Source organism: Lithobates pipiens, unplaced genomic scaffold (genome assembly GCF_037356315.1).
Source record: "Lithobates pipiens isolate NorthernLeopardFrog02 unplaced genomic scaffold, aLitPip1_a1.2 Scaffold_10, whole genome shotgun sequence".
Taxonomy (NCBI): Eukaryota; Metazoa; Chordata; class Amphibia; order Anura; family Ranidae; genus Lithobates; species Lithobates pipiens.
Window position 1 is genome coordinate 124,303,968 of NW_027507686.1, and position 25,905 is coordinate 124,329,872.

Sequence of the window (25,905 nt, forward strand, 5' to 3'; positions counted from 1 at the left end):
TGCAGATAATCATTGGGACATGTGATTTTAGTGGGACATGTGTTTTTTTATTTGGAGACATGTGTGGTGACGTGCATTTGGGGACATGTGTGTTTACACTGTGTGTTTAGACTAGACTAGTGATCAGTGAGTAAAAAGCTGTAAAAACAGCTCATACTCACTGATCACCAGTCGGCTGCAGCGATCTGCTCTTCTCTCCTCAGCGAAGACTTCCGTGTGAGGAGAGGAGGAGCCGATAGCCTAGCAACCAGCTGTTTGTTTTGATCACATGACAGCTGTGATTGGACACGGCCGTCATGTGATCAAGAGGGCCAATCACAGAGCCCTCCTGCCGATCCGCCATGCGCCATGTCCGGATGACACGAGCGCATCGGGATCGCGCCGCTGCGCGGGCACTCGCAGGCGATCCCCCTCCTTCTGAAGGACGTTCCTGAATGTCCAGTCAGAAGGAGGCGGCTCCCACCCGGCCGTATATGTACATTGGCCGGGTGGGAAGTAGTTAATATATCTATCTCTGCGTGTACCTTGTTGTTTTTTTGCCTCACTTCCTTACCTGTACTGAAAATGCTTAATAAAATTATTGAAGAATAATAGGGTGATCTTCCCAAAGCCCCACTTTTTTAGCTTTCTGGGGAGCTAGCAGTGAAAAAAGCAAAAAACTGATTAGAACATACCAGTTTTCCAAACGATTGTCTCACTCTTGCCTTCATCTGGCTTCTCAGACTCATTGTTGGAGATGGAGGAATCTTCTCTTGTTGTATACGAGACACAGATGCATGACGAATACTAAGAAACGAAAGGAAATTTTTGCTGATAACTAAAAGTTTTCCTAGGTATTACACAAGATTAACATTAGGAAAACAGCCACCTACAAAAGCAAATTAGGAATCCTGAGGAAGATCTGTTGAGGAACGAAATGTGTTGATAACGGAGTACTCTTACTGAGGATGTCACCCAGCATGGATGTGTGGGCAGTGTGAAATTCATTGCAGGCAATACAGGATGCCATCTTTTTGCACAATGCTATACCAAGAATTAACTGACTCTGCAACCACAGATAAATTGCATAATTCTTTTTGGGGAGCTTTACTGCAAAACAGCATTAGATTAGACTATTGGCAGTGGAGCATTCATCATTGATTAGAGCTTGACAAACAGTCCATATTGGACAGATACAACAGGATCATTATACATAAGTAACAGAGCTCTGCAAATATATCTATTGAGGACACAGCCCTGGCAGTATATGCCTTGACTTGCAATATGTCATAATTGGCAAAAAAACAGTGCAGGTGAATTCCCACGTGGACTGTTTGTCTGTTTTTCATCCATACGTTAACGGATAAAAAAAAAAAAAAAAAAAAAAACAGACATCAATGCATCTCTATGAAAAAAAGCGAATGCAAGTGGATGATCATCCCATTTAGATCTATTGGCATCTGCTTCTGTCAATAACCGTTTTTTGGAACGGATCAAAGCCCTATTTTTCTTACGTTAGAAAAACGCATTGGACGCATGAAAAATAGGATTTTTTGTACTCACAGTAAAATCCTTTTCTCTGTAATTCACCGACCGACACAGCTCCTGTCAGCCCTATCACTAGAGATACTAAGCAAAGTTGTAACAACACTTCAGATCTTTCAGTTCCACCCAGGGGGCGGTCCCTAGGCTACAGCCCCCACAGCCTGCGATAGCAGACTCAGTACTTCAACAAGCAGTATAATGTAAAGAGAAAAAGGAGGGGTGGGTGCTGTGTCGGTCGGTGAATTACAGAGAAAAGGATTTTACGGCGAGTACAAAAAATCCTATTTTCTCTTATATTCACGACCGACACAGCTCCTCTCTGTAACAAAATGGGAAGTCCCCAAGCAGTGCCAAACGAGGGGTGGGAAAAACAGCATAAAAACTTCAACCACCATGGCAAGTGGGAACTAGTAAAACTAAACCCACAAGAAAAAAATAAAATAAAAACAACAGCAGTGTGTGGAAAAAAAAAAACCACCACATAACCGGGTATCCTCAACAGGAGTGATCCCCAAGACCGCAACATTGCGGAAGTAATGCAACAGTGCATAAATACAACAGTACTGCGTTTTTATCGAAAAAAAAACAAAAACAGGAAAAACTAAGCTTGCATATCCAATTGCAACTACACGGCCGCCTGCAAAACTTTGCAGCCAAAACAGGCATCAACCGATGCACGGACATCTACCTTGTAGAACTTGGTAAATGTATGGACAGACGACCAGGTCGCCGCCTTACACACCTGGGCGACTGACGCTTGGTGTCGAAAGGCCCAAAACGTTCCGATTGCCCTTGTAGAGTGGGCCGTGACCGGTAAGGAGGGCACCTGCCCCTTCAAGGTGTAGGCTTGTACTACAATCTGTCTGATCCACCGGGAAACAGTGGCCAACGAGACCGCCATACCCTTCTTTGGACCACCCACTGAAACAAACAGAGAGTGACTTCAGAAAGGGAGCCGTGGCAGACAAATACACATTCAGAGCCCTAACCACGTAGAGAGTGTGAAGGGCCTCCTCTTTGGGGTGCTTCGGGTTGGGACACAATGATGGCAATACAATGTCATTATTGACATGAAAAGCAGAGACCACCTTCGGTAGAAAAGATGGTTGCGGGCGCAACACCCCCTTATCCCTGTGTATGACCAAATAGGGAAACTTGCAAGACCAGGCCGCCCATTCAGAAACCCTCCTACCCGAGGAAATGGCCACTAGAAAGACCACCTTCAGGGAAAGAGTCAACAGGGGAATCTCCCTGATATTTTCAAACGGCGGTTTTTGAAGCACCGACAACACCAGGTTCAAATCCCATGGGGCCAACGGTGGACACACCGGAGGGACTACAAGTCGTATCCCCTGAACGAAGGTACCCACTAAAGAGTGCGATGCCAGGGGTCGTTGGGGAAAAAAAAAAAAAAAAAAAAGACAGCCAAGGCTGAGATTTGCCCCTTGATGGTGCTCAAAGCTAATCTCTGGTCTACTCCTTGCCTGAGAAACAGCAGGATCCTCGTTATGGAAAAGGAACGTGGATGCCAACCTTTCTCCTCACACATGGAGATGTAGGCCTCCCAGGTATGATGGTATATCGTCTGAGAAGATTTCCGTGCCCTAAACATAGTTGGAATCACTGAGTTTGACAGTCCCGGTTCCTCAACACCTGGCTCTAAATAGCCATGACGTAAAAGCCAGAGATGGTAAAGCAGGATGAAAGATTGGACCTTGAGACAGGAGGTCCTCTCGCAACGGCAGTTGCCAGGGAGTGTCTGCCACAATACGCACCAGATCTGCATACCAGGGACGCTGAGGCCAATATGGGGCAACCAGTATTACTGGGATCCCCTCAGCTTCCACTCTGCGAAGCAGGCGTGGCAACAATATCAGTGGAGGAAAGGCGTAGATCAGCTGGTACTGATCCCACAGAGCCACCAGAGCGTCTGACAACGGATCTCTTGTCCTGGACACGAATCACCGGGGACCTCAACCACCAGATCAGAGTGTCCCTGACTGGTTGGCTCACCTAGATCTGTCGATCCAGGGACAGCTGAGACTTGTCCCATTTCAACAAGGTCTCCTTCTGCAGTACTCTGGTGTGGAACTGGGCGTAAGGTACTGCCTCGAAGGAGGCTACCATGAGTCCCAGTACCTGCATGCAAAACCGGAGCAACGACCACTTGCGGCTTATCAGCATCTTCACCATGGATCTGAGAGTCTGCAATTTGTCTGAAGGGAGAAAAACTCTCACTTCCCTCGAGTCCAACAGCAAACCTTGGTACTCCAGATGCTGGGTCAGTACAATCACAGACTTCTTTAGGTTCAACAGCCAACCAAATTCTTGCAGGGTCTGCATGGTGATCGCTACATTCTCCTCTAATTCTGAGGCGGAAGATGCTCTCAGGAGGAGATTGTCCAGGTAGCCCACAATCGCGATCCTGCGTTGTCTCAGCAATGCCAAAACTGGAGCCAATACCTTGGTAAAGACTCAGGGGGCTGATGCCAGACCAAAAGGAAGAGCCACAAATTGGTAATGGGCTTCCCCGGCTGCAAAACGCAGCAACTTTTGATGCTGAAGGCATATGGGTATGTGCAGGTATGTATCCTGGATGGAGTGCAGCAACTACTGAGCAAACTGATTCCAGCCTGAACCTCTGCACTTTTACAAAATGATTGAGGGCTTTTAAGTCCAAGATTGGACATACCCCTTCCTTCTTGGGAACCACAAACAGATTTGAGTAGAATCCCTGGAAGCGTTGCGGCACCGGAACAGGTACAATCACCCCTCGATTCAGCAAGTCCCTTACAGCCTCCAACTGGGCCTCCCGGCGACCCAGGGATACGGGTATACTGGAGGGGAAGAATCTGTTTGGCGGCCAAGAGAGGAACTCTATCTTGTAGCCTGTGGAGATCAGATTGCACACCCATTGGTCAGGTAACCAGGAGGACCACTGGGCTGCAAACTCCCGATGGCGACCCCCACCCGAAACATGGGTGGGAGCAAACCTTCATGTGGTAGCACTTTTGTTGGCAGGGTTGTTAGGCTTGCGGTTCCAGGGACGTTTTTGACCGTCCGTGGGCGTCCAGTCGGGCTGGGGGCATTTTGTCAAAGCACCGGGCAGATGAAAAAGCCTCTTGTGAGAGCGGAAAAGGAGGGCGGCATGGCTCCTTAGCCTTCCTGGCCTGTATGAGTAGAGTACTCTTACCACCAGTGGCATTTTTAATAACGTCATCTAATGAGGCTTCAAAGAGCCGGTCACCAAGGAAGGGAAGATCCATCAGGGCTTTCTTGGATGCCTGGTCAGCAGACCAGCATTTTAGCCAAAATCAGGCGCCTCAGCACCACAGCTGACACTCAAGCCCTGGATAACAGAGGGAGAGTATCCAGGGCCGCATCACAAAACGTACTTAAGGCCTTAAACTAGTTGGTCTGCTAGTTCCACGCAGACAGGGGAAGCCTGTTGCTCTCCCAATTCACGGTGAAAAAGTTTTGCCCACTCAGTCAGTGTCTGCGACACCAGTGCGGATGCCAGTACAGGTCGCATGGCTGACCCCACAACCGTAAACAAGGAACGAGCCACCGCCTCAGCCTTCCTGTCCGTGGGATCCTTGAATGCAGAAGTCCCCTCAACCAGGATCGTGGTTACTTTATTTAACTTGGATACTGGGGGGTCAACGACCGGAGGAGCCAACCAATTCTTGAGAAAGCTTTCCTCAAAGGGGTAATGCACCGCCATGTATTTGGGGACTGCAAAAGGTCCGTTGCGGGCGACACAATTCCTTGTAAATGAGCTTGTCAAAATAAGTCAGATAAGGGAATACCTTAGTTGAACGTGCTGGCTTGCGGGACCCAAAAGGGACCGGTACATCAGCAGAGGGATCCGCTGGCTCCTGAATCTTCAGGGTATAATGCACAGCTCTGATAAGTGCTCCAACTTGCAATTTGTCACGCACGGACCCGGACGGGGACTCACTGTCCGAACAGTCCTGGTCAGCATCATCTGATAAGACAGAGCAGGGGTCACCAGCCGCAGCAGGGCCTGAGTCTGCATCAGAGCTCTCCCCAGAGAACAGGGGGGCAGGGGGCCTCTCCAATGCACCTTTCTACCCATGCACCGCCTCCATCCTAGCAACAAACAAATTGAGGACCACCGTCAGGGTGTCCATTGGCACTGTTCAGTCCACAGGTGACCCGGTTGCCATTGCCTGGATTTCGGGGGAAGAAACACCAGTTTCTGAAGCCATGCTGACCCTACCCTGTTTGCCACCTGAAGGGGACTTACGACTGTAAAAGGTCCCATCCTCCTACGTGCCAGACTCATCACCCTGAGGAGTTCTGCGCTGAATACAAAGCGATGCCTGCAGCCCCCAGGGGTTCCCAAGCGCAGAGGGACAAAAACAGTGTCGGCAACAGCCGTGGAAATGAACATTGAAACGATCTTTACAGCGTGCTCAGGCTTTAGTAAAATGGCCGCCCGGCGTCCTGTACACAGACAGGAAACACAGGAAGCAAGGCTGTGAAAGCACATGTCATGCTGCTGCGAGAGAACACTGAACAAACATGCTCAGGCTTCTGGAAAATGGGCACCAGTGTCCTGAATAGGAAACTCACAGAAAATGGAAGCTGAAGACCACATGGACAACCTGCTCTGCCCATACCTAAAATGGCCACCAGACATCGCCATGAGGTGAAAATAAAACACCCGTTGCAGAGTCAAAGCGCTGGCCCAACACAGTAAAACCTCACAGGCACCTTCCAGGGACCCCCACACAGGACACAGGACCCAGGACCACCCCTATCCGTTCATCCCCCCCATGACAGGTGAGAGTCCACAGAGAGCCCCTACATAGGTTACACACACCGCGCAGCAGACACATGCAGCGACCCCCCGGTGGACCCCGAATCGATCTCCGACGGAATGCCCAGCTGCTCAGCCCCACCGAAGCAGAGAGAGCTGTACTTACCAGTCCTGAAGAGCTGGGAGACATTCCATTACAGACCCACTTACTGATCAGTACAGGGTGGCTGTTGGCCTCGGCATACTGTGAGCCAGACATCAGTAGCCCAGTCATACGTATGCCCCGGAGCATAAAAGCTCACCGACCACCTCTGGAGCTGAGGTATGTCGTGGCCTGCCGAGCCGTAGCTGCAACCTGCACATGCTCGATGGCCGGACAGGGGAGACTACAAGGATAAGTGAACCAGCCTGTCACCCAGCCGGCTGTTGATAGAAGATCACAGGATCATTCATCTTGCGCAAAAAGCAAAGCTTCTGCGTCAAAAAACACGGACCTATGTGCCCACAGGTTTCCTAGGTGTTATTTTTCCTTCACTAAAAACAAAACCTGAGTCTGCTATGGCAGGCTGTGGGGGTTGTAGCCTAAGGACCGCCCCCTGGGTGAAACTAAAAGTTCTGAAGTGTTGTATTACAACTTGCCTAGTAATCCCCAGTGATAGGGCTGACAACCCATTTTGTTACAGAGAGGAGCTGTGTCGGTCGGTGAATATAAGAGAAAGTTTTCCAACGATTTTCATTATCAATGAAGTTAATTAGTTGTTTCAGCCCTAGTTGAAGGTATGCAAGTAGGTCTCCTGAATGTCCATGGAAGCCAGGAGAATAATAGCTGGGGGGGGAACAGTACACTGATCTTCCCAGTGAAAAGCTGTGCAGGGGAAGGTGCATCAAGACAAGCCTGATCAGTGGAGGCAGAGTTCCCAGTATAGCTAGGGAACTGACCTCTGTGTGCTCTCCTACTATTTATAGTAAAGCAGAGGGAGTTGCAGGAACACCAGGGATGTCACACAAAAGTAAGCTAAACAGGATACTTTTTCATACAAGTACATAAGGACTATGAAATGTTTGAGTGACACTTTTACTTAAATTGATTTTTATTGAAAAAAAGAAGTTTAGTTTATACATACATAAAGCATGGTTTTCCAATTATAAAAGAAATATACATATCAACAGAGAGTACCAAGTTATCCTTTGAAAAAACATTTCTTAGCGTCAAAATCGCAACCATGACTACCACTCTAGTTGTCCCTGACAGAACTGTAAAACTATCCCCTGCTCCCCCCCCATAACCCTGTTCTTCGAACACACGCTGCTAAATCCAGTCAAGCCTATTTGGCTAACCGGTAACGGAACGGCGAAGCACCTCAGGAACGGGAATAAGGAGCTTCCGGTAACCTCCCAGGCCACCCCAGGCCTGGGCCAAGTAAGATGCGACCTAGGTCCTATCCTACGCTATCTCGTCTAAGGGGTAACCAATGTCTCTCAGCCATGGATTCCAAAGCAACTTGAATTTTTTAAGATTATTTTGTCTGATGTACATTGCCCGTTCGCACCAGATTATAGAGTTTATGGCATTTGTCCACGCTTGCAGTACTGGAGGGTTTTTTGCTTGCCAGTTCAACGCAATCAAGCGTCTAGCCTGGTACAGACACCTAAATATGGATATTTTTGTTACAGCAGAAATTCTACCCGTTTCCATAATCCCTAATAGGCAAATCCTAGCTTCGGGTTCCAAGGTGGTATTAAAAATCCTATTAATTCTGTGTACAATTTCTATCCAGTATCGGTATAATTTTGGGCACTTCCATACCATGTGAAGTAGATCCCCTGGTGCTCCACATCTAGGGCACTCACCGTTAGACTTTCTACTTATCCTCCCCATTTTTTTAGGGGTGTAGTATGCCCTATATAGAAAAAGCTTATGAGACATGCGCTGCGATGGGGAGATAGACACCAGGTTCCCCTGTGCTAGGATCTCGTCCCATTGTTCCTGCTCGATTGGACCCAGGTCTTCCTCCCATCTCCTCCTACTCTTTTCCGGTCCCTCTCCATTCAAAACTTTGTCCTTGAGTTTCGTGTATAGGCTAGAAATCTGACCCTTTGTTTGTCCTTGCTCAAGGAGTCTCTGTAATAGGGGATTCTTAGTCCTCTCGATAACAAATGTGCCATACTGTGAGTGTATCCCATGCCTCACTTGTAAATATATATAAAATGTTTTATTGGAGATACCGAATTCCTGGCGAAGGTCTTCGAAAGATTTTATAATGTTCCCCTCGTAGAGATGCACCAGTCTTCTAATCCCCCTCCTCTCCCACTCAAGGGAACGATCTATACTGTTTAACTCGGCCAGTTCTCTATTGTTCCATAGGGGGGCATACTCTGTTACCCCCCCATAGTCCAAGAGTCGTTTAGCTATCTGCCATACTTTCCTTGCCAAAACATTGGTGGGGCATTTATAAGCAAATGAGTTGGCCTCCAGGACTTCAGCTAAAATTCTATGGTATGCATTATTAATCATCAGTTTATGATTCGGGCAGCCACCCTCCTCCAGTCCAGCCCCAGTTAGATGCTGGAGCTGGGCTGATAGGAAGTATGTTCTTAAATGTGGTATCGCTACTCCTCCCTTCTCCACAGGGAGCTGTAGCGTCCGCAACCGAATCCGAGGCGGTCTCTTTTTCCATATTAATTCTCTAATTAATCCCTCCAGTCTGTCAAACCATTTCTGGTTGATCCAGACTGGTGAGTTGTGGAGGATGTATAGGATCTGTGGCTGCCAAATCATTTTTACTAGATTACAACGCCCCGCCACAGACAGGGGGAGGCGACACCAGCTATTGACCTTCTGCTTCAGTTTTGCCAGTAATGGTACCAAGTTCTCCTCAACATACCGGTCTACATCTCTGGGGATCCAGACACCCAAGTATTTCAACTTGGGTACCACTTCTAGTCCCTCAACTATAGGCGATATTAACTCTTCGGACTCAGATAGTGGCATAAGGGCTGATTTACTCCAATTAATGACCAAACCTGACTGTTGCCCAAATTCCTCCATCAGCCGTACTACATTATTCAGAGTAGAGCGCACGTCGTCGATAAAAAACAAAACGTCATCTGCGAACAAAGCCAGCTTCTCCTCCTCCAGTCCGCGCCGGAATCCCCGGATGTCCGAGCGTGATCTCGCCATCACAGCCAGGGGTTCCATAGCCAGCACGAACAAGAGGGGAGACAACGGGCATCCCTGCCTCGTACCCCTTTCTAGGCAAAACATGTCAGAAAGTAGAGTCCCCATTTTAATCTTGGCCCTGGGTCCCCTGTATAGTAATTTTACCCAATTGATAAATTGGGGGCCAAAGCCGAAGCGTTCCAATACACCCCAGAGATAGTCCCACTCCAGGCTGTCGAAAGCCTTAGTAGCATCCAAAGCTAATATGGCACCTGGGCTGTCACCATCTCTAGGTATTTGTAAATTTAAAAAAACCCTCCTAATGTTGGTATTAGTTGTTCTGCCCGGGATAAACCCGGACTGGTCTGAATGTATTAATTTATGAATACAACTATTTAAACGAATTGCTAGGGCCTTGGCTAGAATTTTTATATCTGAACATAGCAGAGATATCGGCCGGTACGACGAGACATCTTGTTGGTCCTTCCCCTCTTTAAGAATTAAAGTAATATTGGCCTCCCGCATTGAAGCGGGGAGTTCCCCCGCCTCTAGTGCATAGTTTAGCGTTTCCAGTAGTGCTGGCATCAGCTGTTCACTGTATCGCTTATAAATTTCCACTGGGAGCCCATCGGGTCCGGGAGATTTATAATTGGGCATACTATTCATTGCACATTTTAGTTCTTCCAAAGTAAGTGGTGAGTCTAAATTCAGTTTATCCTGGTCTGAAAGCACGGGGATATCTGTTTGATGCAAAAAGTTAGTGGCCAAATCTTCGCGACCCTGTATAGTTGATTTATATAAAGTTCTATAATAATCACCCAGTACCATCATAACCTCGGAGGGCCTAAAGACAGTGTCACCCTTCTGCGTTTTAATTGCCTGTATTCCTGTGGGAGGGCTATTGGTGCGGGTCAGTAAGGAAAGAACTCGACCCACCTTCTCCCCTTCGCCAAAATAATATTGGCGTTGGAAAATACGCTGATTCTCCACCCTTTTTAGAAGTGCCATTTTGTATATCTGTTGGTTATCCTCCCAGGTCTGTTGTTTCCCCGGCGATGGGTCCTCCACAAACTCTCTCGGCCTGGATGACATCATTTCGAATTTTTCCCTCTTGGTCTCGAGATTCCCGTTTTGTTATTGCGATTTTCTGTATGAGTATTCCTCTAAGAAAGGCTTTAAGGGAATCCCAAACCATTCCAGGTGCCGCTGTCCCTCTGTTAGTCTGAAGAAATTCCCCTATTTTATCCCCTAAAAGGTTAGATCCATCAATTAGTTCCAACCAGGCGGGGTTTATTCTCCACTCTCTCAGTGGGGCGCGCTCTCCCGTATTCAAAGTTATAGCTAAAGGAGAATGGTCTGAGATCCCACGTGCCCCATATTCTATATCCGTCACCACTCCAACTGCCTCATTGTTCCCCAAACCCATATCTATTCTTGATAGCGTCTGGTGGGTACTAGAGAAGCAGGAATACTGCCTATCCTGGGGGTGTCGCATACGCCAGATGTCTCTTAAACCAACTTCCAATAGAAGTTCATGTAATCGACCTGTTCTATTCCCAGCTGGACAAGGGAATCTATCTAGGCGCTTATCTATAATTTCATTGAAGTCGCCGGCAATTATCCATGGAATACCCATTTTACCCAGGCTGAACATAAGAAATGTATCCATAACCTCTAATTTAAAGGGAGGGGGTATATAGATATTTGCTAGGATGTATTCTTGCCCAGCCACTAGGCAGTGCAAGAAAACAAATCTCCCCTCCCTATCTATCTGGGACTCTTTGCATAAAAAATCCGTACCTTTCCATACTAACACACTCACGCCGCGGGAATACGATGAATAAAAGGAGTGATAGTATGCCTGGAATTTCCGGTCATGGAGCAGAGGGGCCGTGGTTGGGGTTAGATGGGTTTCCTGCAAAAAGAGCAGGCCAGGTCCCCTTCCTTCCATCTCCAACATCACAGACCTCCGTTTCTTAGGGTCTCCCAAGCCCCTCACATTCCACGAAGTTATATTCCACCTAGCCATCGATTCCAGTAATATTTCTCCCACCCATCTGCTCCAGTGATTGATATACCCATAGAGGGGGGAGGGTAAGGGGGGGGAGGGAACCGCTTCCTCTCCCCGTCGCCTCTCCCCTACTCAAGCTGTCCCCCTTTGCCGCCTCGTTACTCACAGCATGTGTTCGAAGACTTCCCTCCCTCCCACCCCCCACCCAACCCTGCCCATCAGAGCCACCCTTAGGGGTCTCCATTGTAGCCGGTATGACCATACCCCATTCAAAAGGTGTCCGAACTCACCAACCCCCTACATGATCTTATCACTCCCCATCAAAAATACTTGTAAAGTGGGATCGTGATCTCTCCATAGTACCAATAATGCCCTACAAAAGGAAAAAAAAATTAAAAAAAGGAACTATATATAAATTCCCCCCCCACCCCACCCCCCCAAATCTCACTCTCCCAACTCAGCTATAAAACCTCGTTGCCCCTTTGAGTGTAAAATTGTGTAAACTATCTGTTCACCATATAGTGTCGCAGTGTTCTATAATCCATAATACTATACCCCAACTTTAGTCAATTTATTATAACATTTCATTTTACCCATCTCACCCAAGCGGCAACCGTTTAGCTCCCCATTCCTTCACCGAGATGGGTTCACAAATTATTTCCAGTGATATACATACATAAAATTATATTTTCCCATGGAACCCCCCCCCCCCCACCTGCCCACCCCACCTATAGACGTGTCTTTACACACAATGCGGATCACCCTATAGTGTTCACTTACTCATAGTGCATTAACCCCCAAAAAAAAAAAAAAAAAAAAAAGGAGGGATATATTCAACTTCTAATATAAAATTATATTATCTATTAATTCATCTTGTGGCATCGCAGTGCTCTATAAACCATAGTGTTTTACCGCATTCCTAATTAATTTATTGTATCCTTTTGCCCATCTCACCCAATCAACGAGCTATAGCCTTAAGGCTCCCTAATCCTTCACCAAGATGGATACATAAACAAAATTATTTCCAAAAATGGATAAAATGACACCCTAGTCCCCTTATAGAATATGTCTCCCAATCCCCTAACCCTCCGCATCAAAATCACTCGATCATTATAGTTAATAAATTTCAATATCATTGGCCTGCAGCGTCCCTCAGGTAGATGGGATCTAAGAGGAACTCTGTAGGCTCTTTCGATGCTGGAGGTCGAGGAGAAGGAGACATCCCCCAATAATTCCTTGAACCAATTTTCCAGAAAAATTATGGGATCAAGACCCTCACTACCCTCTGGCAGGCCGATTAGTCGCACATTATTCCTGCGGTTCTTGTTGTCCATGTCATCAATTTTGGATGCCTGTGCGACAATTTGTTTCTGAAGTGTAGCTATTTTTTCCTGCAGGGGGGATAATTCATCTTCCACCGTACTTAATCTTCCCTCTAAAGCGTCTATTCTATCAATGGTGTTACTTAATAGTTGACTCATAGCGGTGTAGTTCGTTTTGAATATTGCTCAATTGGCTGTCCAGCCCAGAAATAGAGTTCTTGCAGTCATTAACCGCCAACAGTATCTCACGTAGAGTCGGTTCCCCACCCCCCCCAGGTTTTTGGGCTACCCTGCTGTCCTCCTGGGGTAGCTCGCCTACCCCGCCTCCTGGCAGCGGAGTACCAGGATCTGGTGGAGGGCAACCTGCGCTCCTTCTGTCCCCCACAGACCCCTGCATTTTAGATTGTCCCGGCGGGTGGTGTTGAACTTTCCTGCCTGGGGAGGTTGCATGTACAAAACACTCAAGCTTCAAAGCTGCAGAGACTTGATTCAGCTTTTCTTTAGCAGCACGCGTTTTTTGATTCCCCTCTCCATGAGGTATATCTTCTACCGCTCTTTTGCTAAGCATGGTAAAGACCTCGTGGAGAAATTGCTAAACCAGCAGAGAGTAGTACTGTAGCAGTTAGTATCACTAAACCAATACTCCCCAGCAAAAAGCTCAATTTTTGGAAAAATAACCTGGGGGGGGGGGGGGACCGGCCAATTCGCCAAGCGCACAATGCCAGGTCCCTCGTTAATTATGTTTGCGAGGTGGACTCGCTTCTGCCAACAGTTATCAAGAGCAAAACAGGTAGGGAAAAGCAAACATTCCAAACAAGCAGGGATTACCAGAGCACCTCTCCACTTTCTATTGTCAGGCGAGCCACAGTCTCTGCCACCCAGGTACTAGCGTCCCATTAGATTAAATGGCATTTCTCACCAAACTGCAGGCAGGGCTTTTCCATCAGTGGAGCAAGCAGATATCGTCGGGAGGGTTGCTTCCGTCCGGTGCAGTCATAGGGCTTTCTCCGCGTGTCCTTGTGCGGCGTCTGGGTATTCGCCTATCTTCGGGTCTCCGATCAAGCTATCGCTATAGCTGAGCTTTCCACGAAGCCCTCCTCGGGTTCTTTCGGCAATCTCCGTCGGTCTCCGTCAGTGCCGGGCAGCGAGCGTAGCAGTGCACGCTACAAGTCAACGCTCATTGCGGAGTTGCGATAGGGGGAATCGAGTGGCAGCAGCTGTGTCCGCCAGCGAGCGGTGTTCCTCACATCGCAGGGTGGAGGTAGGGAGCTCGGACACACTCACGCTCCTACTCACTCATTCACACCCAACTCCATCCGGCCACACCCCCCCCCCCCCCCCACCAGACTTCTGCATTTTTAATTGCAGCTCATGCTCCATTTGATTCGCGTTTGAGTGACACTTTAACTGCTTGCTGGGCTGTCATATGAGGGCCAGGCAGGAGGCCGCCATATGACATCCTCCCATTTAAAAAGGGAATGTGCGCGATCGTGCACACATACGCATCCCTGTTCCTTCGGTGGCGGCTTGTCACGGAGACACCGCTCGCCACCGAGGGGGGTGAACAGCTGGTCAACAGCCATTGGCCAGCTGTTTACCCACGTGATCGGCTGTGATTGTCTCACAGCCGATCACTAAATGTTAACAAACCGCTGTGTCGAGATGTTACTGGGTTTTCCTCCTCACACACCAATCATGTGTGAGGAAGAGATTGTGGTAAAACGGATTGCCCCCCCCCCCCCCAATAAAGAGGACCTGTCAACACCCGTCATAGTACCCGTCACTCACAGTCCACCAGAGTAGCCGTCACAGTCCACCAGAGTAGCCGTCACAGTCCACCAGAGTAGCCGTCACAGTCCACCAGAGTAGCCGTCACAGCCCATCAGAGTACCCAAGTAACTATCACAGCTCATCAGAGTACCCAAGTACCTGTCACAGCTCATCAGAGTACCCAAGTACCTGTCCCAGTCCATCTGAGTACCCGAGTACCTGTCAAAAGTCCATCCGAGTACCTGTCAAAAGTCCATCCGAGTACCTGTCACAATCCATCCGAGTACCTGTCACAAGCCATCCGAGTACCTGAGTACCCTTCAGAGTTAATCTGAGTACCTGTCACCAGGCCATCGGAGGACCCGGGTACCTGTCGCCAGGCCATCGGAGGACCCGGGTACCTGTCGCCAGGCCATCGGAGGACCCGGGTACCTGTCGCCAGGCCATCGGAGGACCCGGGTACCTGTCGCCAGGCCATCGGAGGACCCGGGTACCTGTCGCCAGGCCATCGGAGGACCCGGGTACCTGTCGCCAGGCCATCGGAGGACCCGGGTACCTGTCGCCAGGCCATCGGAGGACCCGGGTACCTGTCGCCAGGCCATCGGAGGACCCGGGTACCTGTCGCCAGGCCATCGGAGGACCCGGGTACCTGTCTCCAGGCCATCGGAGGACCCGGGTACCTGTCTCCAGGCCATCGGAGGACCCGGGTACCTGTCTCCAGGCCATCGGAGGACCCGGGTACCTGTCTCCAGGCCATCGGAGGACCCGGGTACCTGTCTCCAGGCCATCGGAGGACCCGGGTACCTGTCTCCAGGCCATCGGAGGACCCGGGTACCTGTCTCCAGGCCATCGGAGGACCCGGGTACCTGTCTCCAGGCCATCGGAGGACCCGGGTACCTGTCTCCAGGCCATCGGAGGACCCGAGTACCTGTCACCAGGCCATCGGAGTACCCGAGTACCTGTCACCAGGCCATCGGAGTACCCGAGTACCTATCTGCATCCCATTGGAGTACCCGAGTACCTATCTGCAGCCCATCAGAGTACCCAAGTACCTATTTGCAGCCCATGCCTCATAGAATATACGTTGGGGTGTTTGCTTTCAAAAGGGGGTCATTTTATGGGTAATTCCACTGTCCTGGTGCTACTGGACCTTCAAAAGTGTGATGGGTAGGAATGGGTGAAATGAGATGTGTCATTTATATGGGTTATATGGAGATCCTTACAGCTCTGCTTTGCCAGCATCCAATCACTTGAAGGTAGCAATACATAACCAAATCATCCAAGATTATGCCTGAGGCATTGTCAGCTGGCAAAGACACTCCCTGGATTATTCTTCCAACATTAGTTATGGTTACCATTAATTTACCAATAAACTGTTTTCTTAAGACATAAATTTTGATTTGGTACATGTTTTAAAAAGCTACCCCCCATTATAACATGGTGTTGACCCAAGCAATGAATGCACAGTATTTTCATGTGAAGGGTATACTTTAACATTTTGTTAGACAAGATGCTGCTAATTGACAACACACAGATAACTTCCAATGCTATTTTTACACTTTCAAGATGATGAATATTACACAGTAATACCTCTGTTTAGGTTGCTGTTTCACTGCTGGACGAACAATCTCAGTTGCTAAAATACCCTTTAGCAAAGAACGCGTGGTAAGGTTTTCTTGAGAAGAATCTTCCATTTTCCTTAAAAGAATATATGTTAAAATAGACATTAAAATAGATGCACTTATGGAGCTTATTACCGATATTCATATAAAAACATCTGGGTAGCAGTGACCATAACGATTTCATTTAGACCCCTTTCACACTAGGATGTTTTTCAGGTGCTTTTGGGCTCAAACTAGCGTCTGTAAAGCACCTCCTCTGCAGTCCCAGTGTGAAAGCCAGAGTGCTTTCACACTGGGACTCTGCACTGGCAGAACGTAAAAAAAAAAAAAAAATCCTGCGAGCAGCATCTTTGGAGCGGTGAAGAAGCGGTGTATACACCTCTCCAAATTGCTTTGGCAGCGGCGCTGCACGGGAACATTTAACCCTTTATTTGGCCACAAGTGGGGGTTAAACGCACCCTGCTAACGGCCAAATAGCGGCGCTTTATTGTCATTTTAGCGGCTATCGGTGTTTTACAGTCAACACCCGCTGCCTCCAGTGTGAAAGCAACCTTAATTTTAGATGTAAGCAAACAAATATGGGTTAGAAAAAAAAAAAAAAAAAACACTCTTAACTTTAATAGAAATACATTTTCCAAGTATGAGGGCTGCTCTCCAAGACTTAAACTGGTATCCATGGACACAGAACAGAAATGGGACTTCTTTAAAGTTAATGTATGTAAACTCACTGCAAAGTAAATTCCCATGGACAATAAGTTTAAAAGGCTAAAAATAAAACCTATGTGGCTCACGGCCAAAGTTAAAATGGCTTAATAATAAGAAGAGCTTTTAAAAAAATATATATAAAAATTAAGGAACATAATTATTTAAATGTTACAAAGAAAATAATAGAATATGTAAAAGGGAAATCAAGGACACAACAATTTATAAACAAAAAACAACAGGTTGCAAAAGATGGGACAAACCCCAAAAAATTCTTCAAATATATTAATAGTAAAAAGATTAGGTCTGAGCATGTAGACCCTTTACAAAACAATCTAGAGTGGGTGACTGGTGACAAAGACCAGACAAATGTATTAAATATTTTCTTTAGCTCTGTGTATACAAAAGGAGCATGGGGGAGGTAGTGACACAGCCCCAAATGATCCACAATGGCTCAAAATTGATATGGTCCAGAAATATTTAGACAAAATAAAAGGAGGATAAAGCACCTGGACCAGATGGCATCCACCCACGGATCCTAAAAGAATTGAGCTCTGTCATTTCAAAGCCATTGTTTAATATTTAGGGACTCGTTAAAAGGGGTGTTCCAGCGGGAATTTCTTTTTTTTTTTTAAAGTCAGCAGCTAAAGAAAAAAAAAAATAGTGCTGCTGACTTTTAATAAGGACACTTACCTTTCCAGGGCGTCCGCAATGTCGGCCGACCCGTCCCTTGGCTCTCTGCGCCGCCATCCTCACTAAGGTTAACATTCAGTGGAGCCTTGCGGCTTCACTGCCTGTTTCCTACTGCGCATGCGCGAGTCGCACGGCACTTTGTGAATGGGACACGCTGTGTTACGAAACACACAGTTCCAAGAACACACAGCGCACCCCATTACCCAGAAGACAAGGCAAGGAGGAGAGAAGACCGAAGATCATGCAGAGTAGGAAGAGGCAGATTAGGAAGACTGTCTATCAACAGGGGTTTCTGGAAAGGTAAAAAAAAAAATTCTTCAAAGGTTATAGTAACTTCTATAGTCAGGAAGATACTGGAGAGTTTATTAAAAGACTATAGACGAGTTCTTGCTGGAAAAAATACATTTCAAGCAACAAACAGCATAGATTCATGAAAGACAGAAAGTTGTCAAACAAACCCCAATTTCTTCTTATGAGGAGGAAAGTAAAAATCTTGGACAGAGGGGTAGCTGTGGATGTGGTATACCTGGATTTTGCAAAAGCGTTTGACGCTATTCCAGTCCTGCAAATGGACAAGCGGAGCCTGGGATACATAGCGGGGGTGGGGGCACTTTACCAGCGTGAGCCCTGCTGCTTGCCCGTAAAGTTAAATGTAGGGGGGAAAAATAAATAAAATAAAACATCTACCTGCCTGGAACTGCATGTCCTAAGCGTCAGGCAATACAAATTGCACATCCCTGCACAGGTATGTCCACTTAGGACTCACAAGGATTAGGCTTCTTCCTCCTCTGGATACCCCAAAGGCAAAAGAAGCATGGATAGAGGACCCTCTCGGTTTCTTCCAAGCACTTGAGCCTGCATGAACCCATGCCCCAGAACCCCAACCCCCTCCAAAATATTGTTTCTTTTCAAAATTGTAAATAGCGATATATCTATCCATCTCTCTCTCTCACACACACACACACACACACACACACAGTGGATATAAAAAGTTTGCACACCCCCGTTAAAAAAAAAAAAAAAAAAAATTATATATACAGTGCCTTGCGAAAGTATTCGGCCCCCTTGCGTTAATACTTTGTAGAGATAAATTTTGCTGCGATTACAGCTGCAAGTCGCTTGGGGTATGTCTCTATCAGTTTTGTACATCGAGAGACTGAAATTCTTGCCCATTCTTCCTTGCAAAACAGCTCGAGCTCAGTGAGGTTGGATGGAAAGCGTTTGTGAACAGCAGTTTTCAGCTCTTTCCACAGATTCTCGATTGGATTCAGGTCTGGACTTTGACTTGGCCATTCTAACACCTGGATACGTTTATTTGTGAACCATTCCTTTGTAGATTTTGCTGTATGTTTGGGATCATTGTCTTGTTGGAAGATAAATCTCCGTCCCAGTTTCAGGTCTTTTGCAGACTCCAACAGGTTTTCATCCAGAATGGTCCTGTATTTGGCTGCATCCATCTTCCCTGTCCCTGCTGAAGAAAAGCAGGCCCAAACCATGATGCTGCCACCACCATGTTTGACAGTGGGGATGGTGTGTTGAGGGTGATGAGCTGTGTTGCTTTTACGCCAAACATATCGTTTTGCATTGTGGGCAAAAAGTTCGATTTTGGTTTCATCTGACCAGAACAGTCTTCTCCTTGTCTGAGCTGAAAGTTTAGAGGGCCGGCCAGGTCTTGGTAGATTTGCAGTGGTCTGATACTCCTTCCATTTCAAAATGATCGCTTGCACAGTGCTCCTTGGGATGTTTAAAGCTTGGGAAATCTTTTTGTATCCAAATCCGGCTTTAAACTTCTCCACAACAGTATTACGGACCTGCCTGGTGTGTTCCTTGGTCTTCATGATGCTCTCTGCACTTTCAACAGAACCCTGAGACTATCACAGAGCAGGTGCATTTATACAGAGACTTGATTACACACAGGTGGATTCTATTTATCACCATCAGTCATTTAGGACAACATTGGATCATTCAGAGATCCTCGCTGAACTTCTGGAGTGAGTTTGCTGCACTAAAAGTAAAGGGGCCGAATAATTTTGCACGCACCACTTTTCAGTTTTTTATTTGCTAAAAAAGTTTAAAATATCCAATAGATTTTGTTCCACTTCACAATTGTGTCCCACTTGTTGGTGATTCTTCACAAAAAATTTAAATTTTATATCTTTATGTTTGAAGCCGGAAATGTGGCAAAAGGATGAAAAGTTCAGGGGGGCTGAATACTTTCGCAAGGCACTGTATGTAGAAGAATACATATTGGCCTAAGCTGATGACGATTTTTTTTTTTATTTGGGGGATATTATAGCAAAAAGTTAAAAACAGTTTTGCTTTCAAAAATTGGCACTTTTTTTGCGTATAGCACAAAAAATAAAAACCACAGGAGGTGATCAAATATCACCAAAAGAAATCTCAGTGGGAAAAATAGGATTTTTGTGCTCACCGTAAAATACTTCTCTGAAGTTCATTAACAGACACAGCATCTTCAGCTTGACCTTAGGGTTATATCGCCCCTTTAGGAGAGGACTAAGCAGAAAGTGTTAAGAACCCAGACACTGGCACAGCATGGTCCTACTGGCTATAACCCCTCACATTGCATCAAGCAGCTCAGTTCCTCAAAAGCAGTACAAACATAAATAAGAGGGGTGGATGCGGTTTACGGTGAGTACAAAAATCCTATTTTCTCTTTTGTTCATTGACGGACACACCATCTTCATCTTAGGGCAGGGGTGCCCAACCAGTGGCCCACGGAGCCCTCTGATGTGGTCCGTGACCTCCTGCTCTGGGATGGAAAAAAATACTGTTATTAATAGTAAGTTTATTACTAAAAATCACAGTGTAAATATGGGTATATCTGTTCTGTAGTGGTTACTGGGCTGCTTTCAAACTGATCCATAGGTGCAGAGCAGTGCAGTGCACCTAAGGGTTACCTGCACTGAGCCATAGGCCCCTTTCACACAGTCAGTATGACCTAACTGGACCCTCCATTCACCTCTAAGTAGTAGCAAACGCCTACCTCCAACCCGCTCCGCAAAAAAAAAAAAAAAAAAAAAAAGTAAAGCGGGCTCTATAGAGTATTGTGGGCTGCCATGGACCCGCTCTGCTCATCGTGGCCCACGAGCAGTTACCAAGTCGCTTAGGTGGCCCTCTCCCTTCAAAAGGTTGGGCACCCCTGTCTTAGTGACTTCCCCAAGCAGTGTAAAAAAAAGGAAGGAGGGGTGGTTACAGCAAGAATATAACTCCACCCATAACTCCTCAACGGAGGAGTTGCAACCTTAAAGAGTCACCTGCAAAACCTTGCGGGCGAAACAAGCATCCGAAGATGCACCCACATCAACCTTGTAAAATTTGGTGAAGGTGTGAACGGATGACCAGGTTGCCGCCTTACATGCCTGGGAAGCAGACACTTGATGTCGGAAAGCCCAAGAGGCACCAATTGCCCTGGTAGATTGTGCCACGACAGGAAAAGGAAGCGCCCACCCCCTTATGGCATAAACCACAACCTCTCTAATCCACCGAGAAATGGTGGCCGACGAGACCGCCAGTCCCTTCTTCGGACCAGCCACCGATACAGAGTCCAACATCCAGAAAGGACCCGCAGCAGACAGATACACCCAAAGAGCTCGGACCACATCCAAAGAATTTAAAGCAACCTCCTTGGGATGTGACGGCCGAGGACACAATGTCCTCATTTAGATGAAAGGCTGAAAAAACCTTTGGCAGAAACTAAGGCTACGGACGCAGCACCGCTTAATCCTTGTGGAGGATCAAGTAGGGACACTTGCAAGACAAGGCCGCCAACTCAGAAACCCTCCTGGCAGATGTAATAGCCACTAGAAAGACTACTTTCTGAGAGAGTGTCAATAAGGGGATCTCCCTAATGTTTTCAAACGGCGGTTTCTGAAGCACCGAGAGCACCAGATTCAAATCCCACGGGAGGTATCGGTGGTCGAACCGGAGGGGCCACATGTCGACCCCATGAACAAACGTACTCACCAATGAATTAGTCGCTGAAAAAACAAAACAGCCAAAGCCGATACCTGCCCCTTAATGGTGCTTACGTCAAGTTTCTAATCCACTCATGTCAGAACCGGGGCGCAAGTCTGAATCAGAGCTTTCCCCAGAAGACGGTGGGAGGAGGGGGCGTTTTTATCCCCCTTGCGCCACACATATGACCAGGCTACTGCTGTCTGTGTCACAGTATGCCATGGCTGACAGCCACCCCGTACTGCTCGGGTGATGGGTCTGTCTGTGGAATGCATCCAGCAGTCCCTACAGGAGGGCTAAGTATGGTTCCACCTGTCTCAGCAGGATGGAGCAGCTGGGCATTCCCTGGGAGGTCGACTAGGGGGTCTCTCATTCTCCCTTCTCTCCCTGTCCCTTCCCTCCTCCCCATGCTATGTTGCTGTTTTTAACACTTTCTGCCTAGTCCTCTCCTAAAGGGGCAATATAACCTGTCAGAAACCATGAATCAGACCGAGACAGAAGTACAATTAAAGCACACGTTTATTAAATAAAAATAAAAAGCTAAATAGAAAAAAGCATAGTCAAAGCATAGCCAGAGTTCAGTAACCGCCAGGCCAGAGTTCAATAACCAGATCGGATAATCAGCCAGGCCAGAAGTCAGGGAACAAGTAGAGCAACAGCAAGCAGTATAAGGAGCCAGAAGGGACGTCAGCAAGCCAGTCTTTAAACAGAACCGCAGGAGATGGTTTCTTGTGATGTGACCAAGGCGAAGGCAGAGGTGACGTGAGCTGGACAGCTTTAACCACTTAAGCCTCGGACCAATTTGCAGCCAAAAGGACCAAGCCCTTTTTGCGATTCGGCACTGTCGATTTAACTGACAATTGCGGTCGTGCGACGTGGCTCCCAAGCAAAATTGCTGTCCTTTTTTTCCCCCACAAATAGAGCTTTCTTTTGGTGGTATTTGATCCCCTCTGTGGTTTTTATTTTTTGCGCTATAAACAAAAATAGAGCATCAATTTAAAAAAAAATTCAAGATGTTTTACTTTTTGCTATAATAAATATCCCTTAAAAAAATATATATAAAAAAAGCATATATTTTTAACGCCGATACGTATTCTACATATTTTTGGTTATAAAAATAAAATAAAAAAAATAGGATTTTTGTACTCACAGTAAAATCCTTTGATCTGTAATTCACTGACCGACACAGCTCCTCTCTAACTAAATGGGACGTCCCCAAGCAGTGCCAAAAGAGGGGTGGGAAAAACACAGCATTAAAACGTCATCCACCATGGCAAGTGGGAACTAGTGAAACTAAACCCCCCCCAAAAAAAAAAACACACACAACACAACAGCAGCGTCTGGAAAAAACACACCGCCATATAACCGGGTATTTTCAACAGGAGAGATCCCCAACCTTATTGCGGAGGTAATGCAACAGTGCATTAACAAACAGTACTGCGTTTTAACAAAAAAACAGGAAAAATCTAAATTGCAACTACACGGCCGCCTGCAAAACTTTGCGGCCAAAACAGGCATCAACCGATGCACGGACGTCTACCTTGTAGAACTTGGTAAACGTATGGACAGATGACCAGGTCGCCACCTTACACACCTGAGCGACCTTCGCTTGGTGTCAGAAGGCCCAAGACATTCCAATTGGCCTTGCAGAGTGAACAATGACCGGAAAGGTGGGGCACCTGCCCCTTCAAGGGGTAGGCTTGTACTAAAATCTGTATAATCCACCTGGAAATGGTGGCCAACGAGACTGCCATGCCCTTCTTTGGACCAGCCACCGAAACAAACAGCAAGTCTGACTTCCGAAAGGGAGCCGTAGCAGACAAATACACCTTCAGAGCCCTAACCATGTCAAGAGCGTAAATGGCCGACAGGGCTGGAACGTGTCGCTCTGCCCACCGAAGTATGTGAGCAACCTCCCAAGCAGCGGCTGAGCTTCTTGTTCCCCCTTGGTGATTTATGTACGCCACAGCTGTGGCATTGTCTGACTTATCCTGGTCAGACGCCCTTGAAGACCCATCGACCATGTGTGAAGACACAGCCTGATCGCTCTCAATTCGAGCAGATTCATCGGCAGCTTGGATTCTTCCGTCGACCAGAGGCCCTGAGCCGACTGAATCCCCATCACCCCACCCCAGCCGGATAGACTGGCGTCTGTAGTGATCACCGTCCACTGCAAAGGAACGATTTTCCGGACTAAATCACCGGGGGGAACTTAACCACCAAATCAGAGAATCCCTGACTGGTTGGCTCACCTGGATCTGCCGATCCAGGGACAACGGAGATTTGTCCCATTTTGTCAAAATCTCCTTCTGCAGTACTCTGGTGTGGAACTGGGCATGAATGAATGAAATATTTGTATAGCGCACAACGTGAACTAAATCGCCTCAAGGCATAAAGGGTACTGCTTCGAAGGAGGCTACCATGAGCCCCAGTACTCGCATGCAAAAGCGGAGCGACGACCACTTGCAGTTCATCAGCAGTTTGACCACAGATCTGAGAGTCTGCAACTTGTCTGAAGGGAGAAAAAACCTTGCTTCCCTGGAGTCCAATAGTAAACCTAGGTACTCCAGACGCTGGGTTGGTACAACCACCGACTTCTTTAGGTTCAAGAGCCACCCAAATTCTTGCAGGGTCTGCATGGTGATCGCCACATCCTCCTCTAATTCTGAGGCGGAAGATGCCCTCAGGAGGTGATCATCTAGGTAACCCACGATCGCGATCCCGCGTTGTTGCAGCAACGCCAATACTGGAGCCAGTACCTTGGTAAAGACTCGGGGGCTGATGCCAGGCCAAAAGGAAGAGCCACAAATTGGTAATGGGCTTCCCCGACTGCCAAACGCAGACATTTTTGATGCCGAAGGCATATGGATATGTGCAGATACGCACCCTGAATGTCCAAGGACGCCAGGGAGTCCCCCTTGATGGAGTGCAGCAACTACTGAGCAAACGGATTCTATTCTGAACCTCTGCACTTTTACAAAGTGATTGAGGGCTTTTAAGTCCAAGATCGAACGTACCCCTTCCTTCTTGGGAACCACAAACAGATTTGAGTAGAACACCTGGAAGCGTTCCGATTCCGGAACCGGTATAATCACCCCCTGATTCAGCAAGTCCCTCACCGCCCATAACAGTGCCTCCCGGCAAACCAGGGACGCGGGTATGCTGGAGGGGAAAAATCTGTTTGGCGGGCAAGATAAACTATATAACTTATCTTATAGCCTGTGGAAATCAGGTCGCAGACCCATTGGTCGGATAACCAGGAGGTCCACCGGGCTGCAAACTCCCGAATGCGACCCCCCACCCGATATGTGGGTGGGGCAAACCTTCATGCGGTAGCACTTTTGTTCGCAGGAATGTTAGGCTTGCGGTTCCAGGGACGCTTTTGACCGTCCGTGGACGTCCTGTCGGGCTGGGAACGTTTTGTCGAAGCACTGGGTGGACGAAAAAGCCACTTGTGAGTGGAAAAAGAGGGCTCTTGCCTGCGGCGTGGCTCCTTAGCCTTCCTGGCCTGTGGGAGTAGTGTAATCCTGCCACCCATGGCATTTTTGATAATGTCATCCAACGAAGCTCCAAAGAGCCAGTCGCCAAGGAAGGGAAGATCCATCAGGGCTTTTTTGGATGCCTGTCAGCAGACCAGCATTTTAGGCAAATCAGGCGCCTCAGCACCACAGCTGACACTGAAGCCCTGGATAACAGAGGGAGAGTATCCAGGGCCGTAAGGACTTGCACTAGTTGGTCTGCTAGTTCCACGCAGACAGGGGAGGCCTGTTGGTCTCTCAAAAGCTTTGCCCACTCAGTCCGTGTCTGCAACACCAGTGCGGATGCCAGCACTGGTCGCACGGCTGACCCCACAACCGTAAACAAGGAACGAGCCACCACCTCAGCCTTCCTATCCATGGGAATGCAAGAGTGCCCTCAACCGGGATCGTGGTTACTCTATTTAACCTGGATACTGGGGGGTCCAAGACCAGAGGAGCCGACCATTTCTTGAGAAGGCTTTCCTCAAAGGGGTAACGCACCGCCATGTTTTTGGGGACCGAAAAGGTCCTTTGCAGCCGACCCCATTCCCTGTAGATGAACTTGTCAAAATAAGCCAAATACGGGAACACCTTAAGTGAACGCGCTGGCTTGCGGGACCCAAAAGGGACCGATACATCAGCAGAGTGATCCGCTGGCTCCTGGATCGCCCCCAGACCCGGACGGGGAATCATCCTCGCTGTCTGAACGGTCCTGGTCAGCCTCGTCTGATAGGTCAGAGCAGAGGTCACCAGCCGCAGCAGGGCCCGAGTCTGCATCAGAGCTCTCCCCAGAGGACGGGGGCAGGGGCCTTTTATGTGCAC

At 47.7% G+C, this 25,905-nt stretch overlaps 1 protein-coding gene across 3 annotated transcripts in view; it reads right to left on the reverse strand.

The window, feature by feature from the left end:
- The window catches only part of CENPT (centromere protein T), a 561,799-nt gene that overhangs the window by 500,628 nt on the left and 35,266 nt on the right, over positions 1 to 25,905 (reverse strand). For 2 of the 3 annotated variants that reach the window (XR_013263258.1, XM_077457969.1), the window contains exons 2-3: positions 16,164 to 16,271; positions 675 to 786 (exon numbers count right to left, since the gene is read on the reverse strand). Coding sequence is in view for 2 of the 3 variants with exons in the window: in XM_077457969.1 (XP_077314095.1) it covers positions 675 to 786; positions 16,164 to 16,267 (216 nt within the window). In the remaining variant the exon portion in view is untranslated. Of the gene's footprint in view, positions 1 to 674; positions 787 to 16,163; positions 16,301 to 25,905 lie in introns of those variants that run through there. The other variant, XM_077457960.1, reaches the window with a different exon arrangement.